General features: G+C 42.8%; 2 protein-coding genes across 3 annotated transcripts in view; one reads left to right on the top strand and one right to left on the bottom strand.

Annotated features, from left to right (window-relative positions):
* Window positions 1-19,737, top strand: part of LOC310682170 (mas-related G-protein coupled receptor member H-like) — a 381,144-nt gene that overhangs the window by 78,437 nt on the left and 282,970 nt on the right. The window lies entirely within an intron of this gene.
* LOC310681823 (uncharacterized protein) lies at window positions 338-14,678 on the bottom strand. The gene is made up of 2 exons (XM_083449780.1): window positions 14,578-14,678; window positions 338-1,473 (listed from the first exon to the last, which is right to left on the bottom strand). The coding sequence occupies exons 1-2, from the start codon at window positions 14,641-14,643 to the stop codon at window positions 457-459; spliced, it is 1,083 nt and encodes a 360-aa protein (XP_083305906.1). The 5' UTR covers window positions 14,644-14,678; the 3' UTR covers window positions 338-456.

The raw sequence follows: 19,737 nt of genomic DNA, 5'->3' as shown, positions 1-19,737 counted from the left end.
TCCCATTAATATTCCTACCACAAAGGTAAATTTCCTGTTTAGATCCCTTATCTAGTCATTCCCCCTGACCACACCCAAATCCTACCCACGTGATTCTTCTGTAGGTATCCTGGGTCTTGTGATACTCCTATAGGTGAGCTGAGTGGTCACTCAACTCAACTTCCTCCAGGTCAACTTCTAGCATGGCTGCATCACACAACCATTTAAATAAGCACGAAGAAAGTTTTGAAGGACACCAAGACACATAGAAGAGTCCATAGAACAATGGGCAACTGATATTTATTGCATAACATAGTTCTCCTATAAAACTGTAAAGCTGTTAACCATTTATTAGAATGGCTATGGAGAAGTGTAATGTTGATGATCTTCAGGAAGTTTTAATTTTAACACTGTTCATTTTGAGGGATTAGTACTGAAAGGATTGGGGTTGAGCTAAAATGGAACTTAGATCCAGCTTTACTCTTCATCCACCAGAATAATATCTCCCAGTGCCATCCTTCGTGAGGCTGGTCGCACTGCAAGGAGGTCCTCATCAATCTCATCCGGCTCTTCCCTTCTGCCCCTGTGCTTTTTGGCTACATTGTCCAGTAACTTGTTTGCATGACTAAGAGTCTTCTGAGCTCGTTGGCCGGCTGTTTGGACCTTCCCTTCCTCTAGGCCAGTCCCTGTGGCCTTCAAAGGTTTGGCCTTGCCTAAACGCTCCTGTTGCTCTTTCATCTGCTTTAATTTGAAACGGGGCCTACCATTCACCTGAGAAGGGTTGTCTGGAATCTTGGCATCCTCTTGAAAACCAGGCGTTTGGAGAATGTCACACACGTTCTTGGGAATTAAAGGCTTACGGCATCGCACAGGGGAGCATTCAGCAGCAGGCTTTTTAGAAGGCTTGGCATTTCCCTCAGCTGGCAAGATGATCTGAACCTTACACAAAGGGTTGTCAAAACTTGATGAATGGATGCCCTCTTGATTCTCTAAAGTGGGCTTCTCATTCGGCTTGACCATGTGAAGGCTTTCCACCTCAACTTGGGCCAAATTCTTCACCCTTTTGACATGGGGCTCACTGCCAAGGGAGCCAATGCTAGCCAGTTTGGAAGCAGCCAACTGGGAATCTCTCTGAAGGCTCATGATTTTCTTGAGCTGAGCTTCTTTAACTTCCAATGAGATCTCTAGCGGAGCCAACCTCACTGGTCTTTTCATGGCAAGATTATCCATGCTTTGAGCATCTGCTGAATAAAATGGTTTGGGGAAAGTAACACTATCTTTGGTGACTTTTCCAGCAAGGGGTTTTGTCTCTTCTTTGAGTACTGTAGTGTCTGCAAGGTTGGGAGCAGAATGGTGGAAGCTGGCAGACCTGAGAACCTTCTCTTTCTTCTTTCCAGGCAATAGTACGGTTGTTTTCTTATCAGGTTTCAGGTTCATCACAGTAACTTCACTAACTGTGCAGTTGAACATCTTTTCATCAGCTGCCGGAGCACCCTGAAAGAACAATGAATATGTAGATGTTTAGTGTGGTGCATGAATTGAAAAGGTTTTTTTATACAAATGGACTTTCCCCTCCAGATAACTAGCCGATTTCATCTTAGCTCTGTTCATTTATTTACAGAACAAACAACAGAAATATCGGCTTCTGACCCAGTTTGGAATGAAGAGAAATTCACAAATCACAGACTTGCCTAGGAATCCTTGAATTCACTACCACAAGATTTGGTGATGACCCTGGACTGAGATCAGTGGTTCTCAATGCATGTCACACAGGAAAGGCTGGCAAATGTGGTGAGAAGATTGAAGGAAATCAAAGAAACATTTAAATATTTTAGTGTAGCATAGTATAGTATCATTTTTTTTGCAGATAAATGTTCAAAACGAGAGCAAGAGCAAGAGCATCAAGTGACAGCAGTTGTGGTCTTTTTGCTTTCCAATGTATTTCTTGTTTATAATTTTTATTAAGGATTTTCTGAACATTTTCCAAGATAATAATGCCCACTCACATTATAAAGAGCTTATAACCCACCTACTCTCAGCAGCCAGAAGCATCATAGACAGACACTGAAGAGACATGTCAGGACTGAACATGGACCACTGGTACCAAATCGTATGGAAAACAGCCTTATTAGAAAAGCTAACCAAAAAATGACACGGGGACAAAAAGAAGAGGACGCCTTCACCCTGGTATGGCTCGCCTTTATTACATACACAGCCCAGCAAGACAACAAGAAGAACCCACTGACAGTATACGAATCAATCTGGCTAGCTTTCCAATGTATTTCTTATCAATAAAACATTCAATGTGACATGAGCAAATTTTTATTCTGAACGTGTGACCCATTGGGGGGGGGGAGAGAATTAAGAACCACTGGCTTAGATGGGATGGATTTAGAATGGGGTTAAGAGAAACTGATCTCCCAATGGTTATTAGTCGTATTGGCTCTATACTAGGGCTGTGACCAGAACCAGCCAAATCCCAGACCCTGAACCAAAATGAATTGATTTTAATCGAGCCCAGAGTGCATTGGGTGCAGCCCCATTTTGCCCATATTAGATCAGGCCCATTCAAAGTGATTCAAAGCTGTCAAAGAGGAGAGAGAGGAAGGAGATGTGCAGACAGTCTACATGTGTCTCCTCCTAACCACCACCACATGTTTTATCAAGGTTTTCTTAAACATACAATCAGGAAAGGATGAAATACCTGTCTGCTTCTCTTTCCTTCCCAACCACATGAGTGTACATGCCCCACAATTGCTTTCCGGCTTGCTCAACATGAGCAAGCAAAGTGGCTTCTCACCCTAGTTACCTGCCAGATAAATCCTCCTGAAGCCTTGTGCTAATTCACTTAACCTCTCTTGAGCTATAAGCACAGCATTTTGCTCTTCCCTCACATGTTAGTTTAGAGTCTCTCTGAATGTTCATCTACTCTGACACTTTTGATTCAACTACTTTGTAGGTTCCTCTGTTTGGCCGTAATTCTCCCATGCACATTGGAAATGGTGGCAAGTCCAATGTACCTAGTACTTACAGGAGAATTCTTGTACAGGGATCACTTTGTATTTGCAGACTGTTAAGAAAACAGCCTCTGCGCATATATGTGAAATACTCTTCATCTCTGAAGTACTGCAAATGTGGCACAGATGATAGGTTTGGCAGCTGATTTGTATCAGACACTATTCCCACAAGTATAATGTGTGCCCAAGCATTTACAGTGGTACCTCAGGTTAAGTACTTAATTCGTTCCCGAGCTCTGTACTTAACCTGAAACTGTTCTTAACCTGAAGCACCACTTTAGATAATGGGGCCTCCTGCAGCTGCCGCGCCGCCAGAGCACGATTTCTGTTCTCATCCTGAAGCAAAGTTCTTAACCTAAAGCACTATTTCTGGGTTAGCGGAGTCTGTAACCTGAAGCATATGTAACCTGAGGTACCACTGTACTTCTGCAAGACTGTTGCAAGCTATATCATCAGTGCCACCCAGTGAGTTGCCACAGTAAACATTGTATATAGTGCATTGATTCTGTTCGCACATGCATGCTCTTTCGATTACTGCACAATAATCACAGGTTTCTTGCTTGTGTGAATTAGCCGTTCCAAATCTGACACCTCAGACAAAGCACAGAGCTTTTTCACTGGAGGCAATTCACGCATTCATCTATGAGCCATTTTGTGGTCAATAACTTGCATGCACATTAGTGGAACATTTATCTCCTCGCCTTCATGTGAAATAGTGAGGTGCTGAGGTTAAGATAGCGTGATAGGTAATGGGGGCAAGCAGCTTCATGGATAAAACCTTACAGCTTATCCAGAGTTAAGCTGTCCTCAGAGAGCAATTTATCCCGAGTTTAAATCCAACTTAGTTTGAAGTCCTCAGTATGCCCTGAGTCAGCAGGCGCTTTTGTCTCTTCTTAATGAGTCATTGCTCAAGGCCTAGCTCAGTCAATAAGTGTGCTTGTGTACACTGCACAAATTGCATTAATGCTCTCCTCCATACTGAAAGGAGCATTGACGTTGTCTTACATGCAAGTCAATGGTTTGCATCTCTATGAAACAAGCCACCAGAACTAGCCAAGAACACATATACACCAGCACACCTGCTTGCTCCCCATAGTTTGTTTCACTATAGCTTACCACCATGTGAGAACCAGGCTATAATGTGATTCAAACAAGGCATCAGACAATCTGTGTCTGACCTTCTTATATTCATGTGCCTTCCCCAATTAATGGAGATATCTTGAGTCTGCATCTCTTCCTTCATTGTTCTCTAATTCCTTCTCTTTTCCTTCTCTACTTATGTGATAGATCTGTGGGACAAGATATAGAATCATAGAATCATAGAGTTGGAAGAGTCCACAAGGGTCATCGAGTCCAACCCCCTGCCAAGCAGGAAACACCATCAGAGCACTCCTGACATATGGTTGTCAAGCCAGATTCGAACCACAGACCTTCTGATCGGCAAGTCCTAGGCTCTGTGGTTTAACCCACAGCGCCACCCGTGTCCCTTTAAACTGGATATACTAAAGAATAAATGTTGAAGCTACTGTCATTCATTCTTTTAACATCTTTTAACCTGCTCATTATTGCTGAATCAGAGCAAACAACTCTAGATGAGCCCTTACAGACAGAGGGAGATCTTGCTTCTGTCGCTATTGGGAATAACCAGGAGTAAGAAACTCTTGTCAATCTACAGCAAACCCCCTGAAAATCACCCAAAGATCTTGATCTACCTTCTGCCCAGCCCATGAGACTCATGCCTTCCCTCATACCCACAGATGGATGCTGCTTTTCGGCCAATGGAAGCTACCAATGTGGACTGCACAGTCTCTTGCATCTGAACCAAGCCAATGAGGATTGATCACTGAAATGGCTGATGCCTGGGGCCAGTGTGTCTTGGGAAGTTCTTGCACAAAGCAGGGGGAAAAAACCACTGCTACATAAAACCTATGGAGCATTCATTTGTAGATCGGATAGTAGTCATATAATGTAAAGTGACTCTGCCGGCACATTTTAAATAGTTATTGCACCTTGAGGGAGTTGGAGATAATGTTAGTAATCTCATGCCAAACCTATCTGAGCAGCAGATTAAAATTTCAGTGTAGTTAGGAGGATTAATGTGGTTCTTTTGACCAATCTCTTAAATTACAAGCTTTGCAGGCTTTAACTCAAAATGTTCCAGGGGGTGGGGTTGTTGGTAGAATAAGTGTCAACAAGTTCACCTAGGAAATCAACTGAAAATACAGTGTAGTTCAACATGAATTTGTGGAAATCAATTGTGTACACACTGTCATAAAATTAAAGTAAATGGAAAACAGTGTAAAATAAGAATTAAATAATGGCTTCGCCTGCATACCTATATCTGAAGTATATCTTGTAGTTCATTCTGTGATCTACATTGCACATCAACTTTTTAGGCACATGAGAAATAATCACCAATACATCATCACATTGATCCCTTTCATCCCCATCTTGCTTTCTGTAGGTGTTGATCAACAGTTCATCTCCCACAGCTGCCACCCAAATTAGCCTTTTGGATTTGGAAAGCCCCAGCTAGGGAAACATTGCTGGGAATTTCAAAGGAAACTGATATAATGTTGGTACAATTTCAGAAATTCTGCAGACTAGTCCACAATGCTTTAGAGTTATTTTGATTTGCTTTCCCGAATTAGACATACAGTGGTACCTTGGGTTAAGTACTTAATTCGTTCCGGAGGTCCGTTCTTAACCTGAAACTGTTCTTAACCTGAAGCACCAGTTTAGCTAATAGGGCCTCCTGCTGCCACCGTGCCGCCATTCTGTTCTCATCCTGAAGCAAAGTTCTTAACCCGAGGTAATATTTCTGGGTTAGCGATGTCTGTAACCTGAAGCGTATGTAACCCGAGGTACCACTGTATAGAGAGTATGTGGAACAAGTGTGATCTTCAAATCATTGGACCTTCCCACAAAATATTCAAACTGTGTTCATAGCTGCTGCATAGCTTTCTACAAAATCAAGTACAACCCTTACATAACTGTTACATAATAAGGCAATTGGAAGCCTTAAATTAGCTTTGGTGATTCCACTCAAAATGATGCCCAACTGGTTCCCACTCATTCTTAATCCCTATGTGTCCTTGAGCAAGCCACGTAGGCCAAAACCTTTGAGCTTCAGCATATCAGGGTCAAAGTTCCCAGTAATGAATATCCCCAAGTAAGCTTCTAAGTTCACATTTAAGCTTCTAAAACTAGCTTCACTTTCATTGCTAATTGATTGTCCCTTTGAAACTATTCATGTCTTTATATGAATTAAGGACTACGCTGTCTAACTTTGGACAATCTAACTTTAGGCCTCGTGTTACCATCTGAACTTTCCATAACTATATATAAATGAACTTTATTTCATAAGCCCTTCTGTACCTATTGATTAAAGGAAAAGGCTCATACCTGAATCCGTGTCTGAATAATGAGATAATGTGGGGCATTTACAGAACCCCCAAGTGAGCATATGAACAGATCAAGTTTAAGGTTGTGTGATTGTGGTCAGTTCTGCTCACATCACCTGAAAAAAGGATGTTGTGGAGCTGAAATTTTTCAGAAAAGGAAAACCAAAGAGGACGGAGTAACGTCTCTATGCATAAAGTTTTCAGTACTGAGGCCTTCTTAGTTGAGTAAGGTGAGTAAGTGGGAAAATGGTTAAGGTGCCTAAAACTTAGTTTGTGAAGATAGTGGAGAGGAAAGCTTTTCTCCCTTTCTCATTACACTATAACTCAGAGCTATCCAGTGTGAAAGAAAGTTCTTCTTCAAATAGTGCATGGTTAAACTATTGAACTCAATACTACAGGAGGCAGTGAAGACCACCAACTTGGACAACCCAACTTGGACAACTTCAAAAGAAGATTAGATAAACTCATGCAGGATAAAACTATTGTTGTTCTACAGTCCCCATCAAAGGTGGTGTGCTTTTGAATACTATTTCCTAAAAATCACAACTGGGAAGAGTGCTGTTGCACTGCGGTCCTGCTTATAGGTTCCCCCCTTGGCAGCTGGTTGGCCACTGTGGGAACAGGATGCAGACCGAGATAGGCCTTTGGTCTGCTCAAGCAGTTAAGTTATTGAGGTTAATTAAATGAAATATATATTCTCAAAACAATGGTAGCACATGATAGCTAAGGAAATGGCCAGACAATATAGAGAAGTAACTAGAGGAGAGAACATTGTGGTAGGTATACCCAGACTATGTAATCTTGACAAGGATTGAAGATTCCCAAAACTCATTCCATGAAAAATGTGAACAATACTTGTATAGTATATGCATGATTATATTATAATGTTGCACAAATATTTAATGCATATATATTCCAGCTGTCCTAATAAACTGATTACTTTGCAACAATGCATAAGACTGTCTAAAAATACATATGCAGATTTATGCTGCAAAAAATATAGTACAACATGGGGACTGGCTCTTTTATCTATATCATACATATAATATACATTTATGCAAATAATTTTCCATATAGATAGGTGGCTTGTCCTAATAAACTGATTACTTTGCAACAATGAATGTCTAAAAATACATATACAGATTTATGCTGCAAAAAATATAGTACAACATGGGGACTGGCTCTTTTATCTATATTATACATATAATATACATTTATGCAAATAATTTTCCATATAGATAGGTGGCTTGTCATTTTTTAAAGAAGATGAGAATATTGAAGTGGCTTGGTTATAAGTGGGCACTCATTGCAAGCCACTGTCCAGTGATGAGGTTGGAAGCACCAAAATCTGTATATAAATCCATTTAAAATGGATTACTCCATCACTAAGCTTGACATTGCATGCTTACAGAGATGTTAGTTCTATGGAACTCAATGGAGATCACACCCTAGGAAGTGTGCTTAGGATCAATGCCTCAGTTGTTTGTGATTTATCCCATGTTCCAAAGTCAAGGGTAAAAAAAGTGATATATTAAATGGGTTTGGGGATTCACACACCAGGTGCTGTTGTAAAGCTCCCAAGAGCACAGAATGAGCCCCACGGCAGCTATTTGCTGTTAGACTCCCCATTGCTAGGAAGGATGGAGTAGAAATTGGACTTTGTTTGGTTCTTAATGAGAAAATGTCTAATTCTGCATTTCTCAAACCAAATCAAAACACAGCTATCATTTTAAAATTCACATTTTTCTGAATTTTGCAATGCAGCTCTCCACCCAATGCATAGAAAAATGCACATCCATGGGGAAAGTTTGCTTTGAAATGCATATCTTAATGAAAATAACATACAAAAAACCCCCCTTAATATTGAATACATGTGCCTGCAAAATTTTGTAGATTAACCCCAACTGCATACAAACTGTAATCATTAGGAGGAATTCATTCACACTAAATGTCTGGTGGATTCTCACAGGGATTTGCAAATTGACAATGTGTAGAACTGAATTTACAAGAAAGGAGAGAGACCAAAACTAACAGATGCATCCATTCTTAGCTGCTAGTGGATTCCCTGCAGAGTGATTCAAAGAAGACAGCAGATCAGGGGACTTTTGCCCCACTAATAACATTACTGTGGGACCATGACCTGCAGCAGCTGAGCGCTTAGTAGTGCTAAAATCTCTTTCAGAGCACTGGCCACCTGAGACACAGAGAATGTGGCTTCTGCTTCACCTTCATCCCTCACCATGCAGTTCCTTTTGCCATGCCTTGATACCTTTCACTTTCCTGTCCCCCAACTGCCACCACCCACTGTCAAAATTTAGATAATCTGCTCATTAAATCAGGGTGTGAATCACCTCAGTTGCGTCTATGAAATTAGCATTGTGCCGAACATTTCTCCTGCATCTGTTTCATGATGACTGTCCATTGGTTAAGGAGAAAATAAATTCTGTTTTAAAAATATCCACGTGGAGATAAAAGGTCAATAAAATTCTCTTGAGTAGGATGCAGCGTTCCGCCCCCTCCTTATGTGTGCCTTCGTGGTGACCAATAAATGTTTGTAAATGTTTTTTCTTTCATTCTGCAAATCTTCTCTTTCATGGCCTGCACTCTGCAGCCTTCCTGGGTGATCACCTTTCCTACAAACCCCATGACATCCTCATTGGAAGTAAAAAAAGGTAAAGATACCCCTGCCCATACGGGCCAGTCTTGACAGACTCTAGGGTTGTGCGCCCATCTCACTCAAGAGGCCAAGGGCCGGCGCTGTCCGAAGACACTTCCGGGTCACGTGGCCAGTGTGACATCGCTGCTCTGGCGAGCCAGAGCCGCACACGGAAACGCCGTTTACCTTCCCGCTAGTAAGCGGTCCCTATTTATCTACTTGCACTTTAAGGGTTTGGATTTGAAGAAGAGTTTGGATTTGATATGCCGCCTTTCACTCCCTTTAAGGAGTCTCAAAGCAGCTAACATTCTCCTTTCCCTTCCTCCCCCACAACAAACACTCTGTGAGGTGAGTGGGGCTGAGAGACTGTGACTGGCCCAAGGTCACCCAGCAGCTGCATGTGGAGGAGCGGAGACGCGAACCCGGTTACCCAGATTACGTGACTACCGCTCTTAACCACTACACCACACTTGCTCTCGAACTGCTTTCGAACTGCTAGGTTGGCAGGCGCTGGGACCGAACAGCGGGAGCGCACCCCGTCGCGGGGATTCGAACTGCCGACCTTTCGATCGGCAAGCCCTAGGCACTGAGGCTTTAACCCACAGCGCCACCCACGTCCCTGTACTTCATTGGAAGTACAGTAAGGTTAATAGGTTGCCTGTGGTGCTCCTGATGGCTGTGCATTGTCACGTTGCTAAGCCTTCTTGCTCTTAAAGAAATCAGTATTATAAGGTAAGTGGAAAGACTTCTATTAGAAACAATTCAGGAGGAGCACCTATCTCAGGCCTTTGGAGCCAACCTCCTTGCTACCCCTGTAAAGCTCAGGGAAAGACATTGTGCTGTTATGGAGCTTTTGGAGGGATTAGGAAGTCCAGGCAACCAGGGAATCTGGAGAAAACTTTAATGGAAAGATAAGCTCATGTGACCACCTTGCACCTCATCTCACAAGGAGAGTATTGTGCAAAGGTCAGAGAGTTGGACCTAGGAGACCAGGGCTGTCTCCAACTAACTTGTTCCATCAGTGCAAGGGTTGGGATTTTTGACTACGTGCTATCTGATGCAGCTTCCCACAGAAGCAATTAAGGAGTTGGCCAAAGGCCAAGAAGACTGAGCAGAGGGAGTTATTCTGCCTAGAGATACGGGACCTTGGATACAACTCTGCTATTGGTCGAGGTCTCCACATAGGCATGATGACTCATGACCTTCCTTGTTGGTTGGTTAGTTGGTTGGTCAGTGTGAGTTCTAAGAGTCATTTGAAGTTTGTTCAGTGAGAGAGTTAAGATCCGTCTGTATCCTGTATATAGTAACTTGTAGAGTCTGCTGTAAATAATAAACCTCTAAGTAATCAAGTTACTGGTAGCAGCGTCTTGTTCCTGCTTCATCCTACCTGCCTGCAACTGATTGCTTCTGGAAGTCTGCATATGCTCTGCTATATTCAACTGGGTTTGGCTAAGATCTTGCAACAGGTTAAGGTTGCAAAACATCAATAAATGCTTGCACAACAGAACTCCCCCATGTCCTCCTGCTACACATCCAAATCTGTTGTGAGGATTCCCTCAATTATCCAGAGCAGATTTGGGGAGGGGTGCACATCGGGAGAGAAGAAGAGGAGGGAGTTCCATTGCATAAGCATAAATCCAAATTAGTTGGACACCAAACCAAGGTTCAATTCCACAGGAAGTCATAGAGCTCATTGGTTGATTTTGAGCGTCTCATAGTCTCTCCGCCTAACTTATATCAGAGGGATGTTGTGAGGTTAGAATGGGGAGGAAAATAACCATGTGCACCCCCTTGAGCTCCTTGAAGGAAATGATATAAGTGTAAAGATAAGGAATAAAGTAAGAACAATCCCACCCCCACCGAAATTCTAAAGTACCCTGAGAATGCAGGAGGAAAAAATAGAAGCTTCTTTCACAGGGGAAGAAATATTTTGAGAAACAGGAGGATAAGTTTGATCACAGCGTACAAATAGCAACAAAAACAACTTTTCAGAATATATCTGTAGATGGGCAGATGCTTTGTTCCAAATGTATTGTTATTTCTTCACAACTTTGTCCCTGAAATACTTCCAGCCAGTGGTCCTTCTGTTAAAGACTACAGCTGGCGAAATAAATGTTATAATGATTCATAGAATTGCAGAACTGCAAGGGACCACGAGGGTCATCCAGTCCAATGCCCTGCAATGCAGGAATCATCTGCCCAATGTGAGACTCAGACCCACAACCCTGAGATTAAGAAACTCATGTTCTATCAACTGTTAATCTAGAGCCAACGTCTCATGCCATCCCTACTGCTCTGCAGGAGCAGAGACTTCCATGCTGGGAAATTCCCTGAAATGCAGTCCAATTCTACATGCAAACATCACCCAAAATCAAAAGGATTGGCAGATACCATCTCATGCAAGTCTCCATCAGAGCCATCGTAGCAAAGCAAGTGGATTTCTCAATGAGTCAAATCATTGATCCATCAAGCTCTGCATTGTCTACACTGGCTGACAGCAGGCAAGAGGCTTTCCAGATTGAACCTGGACCTTCTGGGTATAATGTAGATGCCCTACTACTAAGCTGCAGCACTCCTGCTTTCACCTGAGCTGAGCGATAATGTTTGGCACCAACCCAGAGGAACACGGATTATCCAATTTTCCACCAATGGAATAGAGCACTAATAACATGCCCATACTGACCAACCTCCTTCAGAAGGCTGTACACCTGTGTACCCCCCCCCCAAAAAATGAGAACGTTCCCATGTGAAGTTTCGTTGGATTAGAATTCCAAGGTGATGATCATTGACCAGAGTTAGAAAAAAGAAGCATGCATATCAAGTCAGAGAAACTGGCATGCCGTAAGCACATCAGTCCAATGAACCAGGATATGTGGTTGAAAATGTATCATCTCCTGTTGTGGTTTCTGTTTGACCCTTGTGGTTTACAGGGCTGCTATCACTAAACGTTGACCATTATTACATACCCTCCAACAGGTTCAGTCCCAAAATTGGGAAGCCTGTCTTCCAATCCGCGATCCTGCATGAGTCACATGACCCATGTGAGATCACTGCGTAGACTACTGCAATGCGCTCTACAAGGGGCTACCTTTGAAGGTGACTCGGAAACTGCAATTAATCCGGAATGTGGCAGCTAGACTGGTGAGTGGGAGACCATATAACACTGGTCCTGAGAGACCTGCCTTGGCTCCCAGTACATTTCCAAGCACAATTCAAAGTGTTGGTGCTGATCTTTAAGGCCCCAAATGGCCTCGGCCCAGTATACCTGAAGGAGTGTCTCCACCCCCATAGTTTTACCCAGACACTGAGATCCAGCGCCGAGGGCCTTCTGCCAGTTCCCTCGCTGCAAGAAGTGAGGTTACAGGCAACCAGGCAGAGGGCCTTCTTGGTAGTGGTACCTGCCCTGTAGAATGCCCTCCCATCAGATGTCAAGGAAATAAGCAACTATCTTACTTTTAAAAGACATCTGAAGGCAGCCCTGTTTAGGGAAGTTTTTAATGTTTAATGCTGTATTGTGTTTTTAACATTCGGTTGGGAGCCACCCAGAGCAGCTGGGAAAATCCAGCCAGATGGGCGGGGTATAAATAATAAATTATCATCATCAACATCATCATCATCATCTTCACAGAGCCCAAAAGATGGACTTGGAGACTTCTTATGTGGCAAGCACCTAATAAATTGAAATAAGATAATAAAATCAATAACATTAAATTAATCTTCCATCCTTGTCCCTTTCTGCCCCGGGAGTTGTTGTTGGGTCAACCTCATGCCACTTTCTCCTGTGTAAAGCAGGACCAGGAGGAATGCTTTGTTTGTGATGACAACTCAAGCCTGGAGCTAGTTGCCTGCAGCCCTTGCAGTTGTGGAATGGGATTTTCCTTCTTCTCACTTCCTTCTGCAACCTCCAATAGTTCAGGAAATCTTCTCCATGGGCTTGGGGACCATAGGAAATGATGGGTTGCAACTGGAGAGCGAATTACCCACTGCATGAGCAACAATATCTTGGACTTATGCTAGGGCACTGTTGGATCTAGAGGCAGAAGAAGCTGCGGTTTGTGATTCTCTCACTCAAGCATTTTTTTTCATTGCAGTTTGAAAAAGAAGTCTGCTTCAAAATTCACATGCATTTCTGTGCAGATTTCTCCTAACTAGGGAAGGGGTAGGAATTTGATTTGGTTTGCATTTAAAAGCGAATCTTTTGCATCTTCCCAAACTGATATGAAAACAGCCTCCCTTCTAAAATTCACACTTAAAACAAATTTTGTGATGCAGTTCTCCAGCCAACCAACGCTTAGCTTATGAAAAAGCACATAACAGAGGCAAGTGTGCACTAAAATGAATGGGATAACAAAAATAGCATGCATTAAATTGGGAAAACCTGCTTGCCAAAATATGTACATTAGTCGAGACTGCATACAAATAAAGATAACATGTTTATTAGGAGAAATTTTCAGCTGAACCCTGATGAGTTTTCATGAGGATTTAAAAAGGGGGAGGGGGGGACCCATACAGTTCTGCAGAAATCTGGAGAACTAAATTTAATATGGGGAAAATGAGAAACTAAGAGAACCAAACTGGCATTTCCTTCCGCCTCTACTGCCAATGTATGTATTTCCGCATGCAATTTTGCCCAACATTTCCCTCTAACAGAATGCAGTTGAGAATGTTATTTTCCCTAATATCCGTGTGTGGATTTCCACAGAGAGGTGCATTTCAGTTCATATGCTTGTTTGGGATGTGCATTTGGAAAATTCACACTTAAAATGCATACTGAATGGATTTCTCCTCCATCTCAGCCAGAGTTTCACCACCCTTTTCCCCAAGGAATTGTGATTGCTAACTGCACAGTGTATGCAAACACTGGTGAACAGCAGCGTTGCAAGACAACAGAGATTTTGGAAGTGTGATGTGCTTTATGCATTCCGTGCTCCAAATCCAAACACACACACCCAGCATCCTGCCCACCATGGGTCATAAGAAGAAACACGCCTGTGATACCTGAGAAGGGAGAAAGCCACTTCTCCTGCAATTGCTTTTCATTATTTTTTTTTAAAAATGGCATGCACAGGTGCATTGCAAATTGCCTTATACTGAGCCAAATCACTGGTCCATCTAGCTCAATATCATCTACATCTCCAGAGGATAGCTCAGCCAGTAGAGCATGAGATTCGTAATCTCAGGGTCATGGGTTTGAGTCGCACGTTGGGCAAAAGATTCTTGCATTGCAGGGGGTTGGACTAGATGATGCTTGTGGTCTCTTCCAGCTCCATGGTTGTATGAAACTAGATTCTCTCCCAGCCCTTTCTTGGGATGTTGGGAACTGAACCTGCGACCTCCTGCATGCAAAGCAGATACTCTAACACTGTGACCCTTCCCTGAAGATCAAGCTTCGTTACCTATGAAGGCGCAGCGACATGCATTTGCAAACAACACAAAACCAGCCCCTAAAAACCCCATCTCCTTCTTTGAAGCATAAAAGATGTACCTAACTTTCAGCTCCCTTGTCCTCAGATGTGCTTACCAGGCGGCCAGGTTGCTCAAGTTTAGCTCGTTGCTTTATCATTCCAGATCGTGGGCCTTCTTGCATCTTGCTCTGTGACGGCTTCTGCTGAAGCTCTTCTTGCAAAGTGTGCTTAGACCAGAGTGCTAAGCAAATGGGATCAACAAGGACTTAAAGATGGTTTAGAGCTATGTAACGGAGGGGGATTGGGGTCAACTTTTATAGAGGCACTTAAGGAAATTGGCCCAGCATGGGTTCTGAAAGTCAAAATGACACAGCAAAAGGGACATCTTTTTATTCCTTTAAATAAAAGGGGTCGCGCCTATTCCTTTCCTGCTCAACCCGTTATAATAAATACAGATATTACAGAAAAATACATCATTAGTATCCAGTTTCTTATTTCTTCCCCAGAAAGTTAATGCTGTATTATTTTTTATTATTTTTATTTTATTTATACCCTGCCTATCTGTCTGGGTCACCCCAGCCACTCTGGGTGGCTTCCAGGACATAATGAAACATAGGTTCTGAAAACTTGCCTATACAGCTGTGTTCTAAAAGTTGTGTAGTTCTTGTGCTCTTGTGCTTGAATCCTGCTTGCCAGTTTCCCACAGGAATCTGGTTGGCCACAGTGAGAACAGGATGCTAGGTTAGATGAGCCATTGGTCTCATCCAACGGGCTCTTTTTATGTTATTATGGAAGAGAGAGAAAACTTAATTAAAAAAACACTTACAGACATTTGAAAATGGCATGATGAACTCAGCATTCAATGAAGTTGCATGTCTACTCATTGGTCTCTCTATACTGGAATGTGGCCACCCCCACACTGTGAAATAATAATAATAATAATAATAATAATAATAATAATAATAATAATAATAAAATTTTTTATTTATATCCCGCCCTCCCCAGCTGAAGCCGGGCTCAGGGCGGCTAACAACAATAAAACAGTACAAAAGTACAGCACAAACAACACTCTAAAATCATTCAATTATAAAATTAATTAATTCAAGCCACTGGCAACCATTGGGCCAGAGCTCTGCGAAGATTGCCGGGGGAGGGAGTCAGGCTGTGCCCTGGCCAAAGGCCTGGTGGAACAGTTCTGTCTTGCAGGCCCTGCGGAAAGATGTCAAGTCCCACAGGGCCCTGGTCTCTTGTGACAGAGTGTTCCACCAGATCGGAGCCACGGCCGAAAAAGCCCTGGCTCTAGTTGAGGCCAGCCTAACTTCTCTGTGGCCTGGGACCTTCAAGATGTTTTTATTTGAAGACCGTAAGTTTCTCTGTGGGGCATATCACAGAAGCAGTTTCAATTTGGGAGCCCCAGTTCTAAAGTCTCCTTATCCAGTTTAAACCTTCTGATGAACATGTCGTAGGAAACAAAACAAATCCCATCATCCGAAATGACAGCTTTTGTCACCAGCGCTTCCGATACCAGATTTTGTTGTCATGTGCCAATCGGTTTGACAGCCAAGACAGAAAACTAACAACAGAAGCAGGTGGGGTCACCCACACACTATCCCTCTAAGCCAGGGGTACGCAACCTTACACCCTAATGCCCCTTCTTAATCTGGCCCGCAGACAGTCCGAGAATCAGTGTGTTTTTACATGAGTAGAATGTGTGTTTTTATTTAAAATGCATCTCTTGGTTATTTGTGGGGCCTGCCTGGTGTTTTTACATGAGTAGAATGTGTGTTTTTATTTAAAATGCATCTCTGGGTTATATGTGGGGCATAGGATTTCATTCATTCCTCCCCCCCCAAAAAAAAATATATATAGTCTTCCCCCCCACACACATGGTCTGAGGGACAGTGAACCGGCCCACAGCTGAAAAAGGTTGCTGACCCCTGCTCTAACCTAAATCCACTCCCTGGGCTCTCCACATCTCATTATTTAAAAATACACCTCTATTTACATGTTATTAAGTTCAATGCATGTGGAACCACAGAACAGCCAATTCCTGGGATTAGCAGACTAGCAATAAAGAGGAAAGAAGTGGGGGGAATTAAACAGAGTGCTAATAGCAGGGATTAATGCATCTCATTGAAAGGGCTTATTTTTTAACATGGGGAATAATGTGATGCCCTGTAGATATACTTATCAGAGGCACAAAGCCCATCTTTGTGCCGCAGGAAGACTTATATTGCTTAATAATAAGAACGCCTTCATTTCAGCTGAATCAAGGCACTCATTAGTAAGTGGCAGAATTTGCCTAGATGTTCCTAGGACCGAGGTTTCATCGGATGTGTTTAGCCTGGCCCAGTGGGGGCTTTGCAATGTCATGGCGAGGGGGAAAGCATTGCCAGCTTCTCTGAGACAGCACAGGCAAGACGTACGCATTGTGGCTCTCTCAGAAGCACACAGAAGATGCCAGACACACTTCTCAAAGTTGCAGAGCATATGCTTTTCCATATGGAAGTAACCATGGTCAATCCGTGGTGCCTCCAGATAGGAACCCCTGCCTGGAATCCTGGAGAGTTGCTGCCAGTCCGTATAGAGAGCATTGAGTTTGTTCCATCTAACTCAATGCTCTCTATACTGACTGGCAACAGCTGTCCAGGATTTCACTTGGCTTCGTAAAAGGCAACAGAGACCTGGATTCTCTGGGCAGATCCTCAGTATACACTTACAGCACATTCAATGCACATCTAGGGAGTTTGTGGGATTTTGTAGTAGTATTTTGTATATTGCAGATACCATCCCTCTATCATGTCTCTTTGTTGTTAGAAGGAGGTTTTCGAAGGTTGCCAGAGGCCTAGTTGCTGTTGATTTTACTGCTGGATTGTTTAAGAGGGCATATAATTGGTGATGTGTTAACCAGGGCATTTGGGTGTCTTCAAGTTTGGTTTGTATTTCTTGTGTTGACAAGGGTTTGTTATTTTTGTAGAAGTCTATTAGGCAAAATTAACCAATGAACTGAAACCGACATGGGGACAAATACCTGTAGAAGAAGACACCTTCACCCTGGTATGGCTCCCCTTTATCACATACACAGCCCAACAAGACAATGACAAAAATTCACCAACAACATACAAATCAATATGGCTAACCTGATCCAAAACACCCACCCACCCTACTCACACACAAAAACTAAGACCACCACAGCCAACCACAAATGAATAACCACACCCTAGGTCAAACCCAACCTCTCTCACCACCAAAGGAACACAAGTGAACAGCAAAGAACTTGCACAAGCGACACTGACACCAAACCATACATATAGTAAGTAAAATAGAAACATCGCCACCAGACCCCACCCATCTTTACCCCCTCCACCTCTTTCCCCCTTTTCTTCCTAATGTCTCAACAAACGAAACTGATTTGTAAAAATGTTACATGGGGGAAAAAATATGAGAGAGAGACAATGCACACACTTTTGTAAATCAACAAAAATTTTAATAAAAAACAGAACATTCAATGCACATAGGTCAAATACAGATCTCATTCTAGGTCTCTCATTTCCATATCCATCACACCAAACTAGGGTTCTGTGGGATCCTCTGTAGGGGATTCCCCTTTCTGCATTCCCCTTTCAGTTTACACCACCTTGTCTTCACAAAAGTGAAAGACTCAAACAGTTGGCAGAAAAATGGGGACGAAATTGATCAAGAGCACATTTTCACTCTGGTCAAAGGGCTTGTCCTGCATGGTGCTATTGGATGAAGAATCACAAATAGAAAGTCCTCCAGCTTGACAGGTGACCCCATTCCCCTTTAAGCAACCAATTGCTTCAGATCATTGGACCAAGACAAGCACCATGGATCAGCTACTTCTTAAATTACATCCTAGAACGTTCATTTCCTGTTCCAGTGATTTTACAACAGGAGCTGGAAGACTGAAAAATGGCCCTGTCAAAGTTGAGCAATTACGGGGCAATTACGAGCCACTTTGATGCCAAAATATGAAGTTCACACCTCAGTCCTAAACACATTTGTTGGTAGCTAGTGTCAGTAGGACACATTGCTTCTGAACATAGAATTGAGTGTTGGACATCAGCAGAAAGCAACCATAATATGTTACCCTCCCTTTCTCAAACACCATACTTGACCTGGTGACTCAAGGGTCCTCAATGAGGCACTAGAAATCATTACTGCAAGAGCTAGCCATACAAAGCGACACCATTTCAGTGAGGAGGAGGAGGAAGAGAGTTTGGACTTGATGTTCCACTTTGAGACCCTTAAGGAGTCTCAAAGCGGTTAACTATCTCCTTTCCCTTCCTCTCCCACAACAAACACTCTGTGAGGTGAGTGAGACTGAGAGACTTCAGAGAAGTATGACTAGCCCAAGATTACCCAGCAGCTGCATGTGGAGGAGCGGGGAAGCGAATCTGGTTCACCAGATTACGAGTCCACCACTCTTAACCACTATACCATGCTATTTCCTAGTTTCCCTATATTCCTATATTCCATGGACTGAAATAAACATGAATTTGGAACACCCCAATCCCTGCACCAGGGGTGCCAACTTGCATAAAATATTGTGGGGGCCCAGGTAAGCCCCACCCCACATAATTGATCACAAGATGCAGTGCACACACACTATTTGAATGGGAATGCCCATCAACTTCGTGGGCGCTGACCCCCTCAAATATTTTATTGTGGGGACCGAAGCCCCCACGGCCCCTAAGAATTGGCTCCTATGCGCTCCACAATTCCTTTATAATCCCTGCAGATTATATTAAGGAGAAGGGGACCCAAGGTCATCACCATGCTCCCAACCCAGATGTGATGGGAACTGCAGCAATATCTGTTTGTTTTGAAGCAAATTCTTTCAACCATTTCTATACCACTCCTGCCAAGTCCTGGGTGATTAGGCAGGGGTATGAGGAATCAGGAAGTGTTTGGGGTTTATTGGATTCAAATTGTTAAGGGTCTTGTGAATTAAATCAATAACATTGAACTTGCTCCCCAAATGCTATCCTTGGCTACTCCTGGAGGTGCTATTTTTTGTGGGCAAGGAAAGTTCACAAAGTTTTCTCCTAGCCTGATACTGTATACAACATCAAAGTCCCACATTGTATATAACTGATCTGTAGAAAGGGCTTTATGACCTGAAAATGGAGACTATGTTTGTAGTTTTGTAACCCTAGAAAATCTTTAATAAAAACAAAGTTTTAGGGTCATTTCGATTTGTTTTTCTGAATTAAACATATACAGTTGAAGGTTAGAGTAAGCGGAATGAGCAT

The sequence above is a fragment of the Podarcis tiliguerta genome (assembly GCF_965153285.1).
Source record: "Podarcis tiliguerta genome assembly, chromosome: 7".
NCBI lineage: Eukaryota > Metazoa > Chordata > Lepidosauria > Squamata > Lacertidae > Podarcis > Podarcis tiliguerta.
Note: the sequence above shows the minus strand (reverse complement) of the source record. Positions and strands in the feature narration are given on the sequence as shown.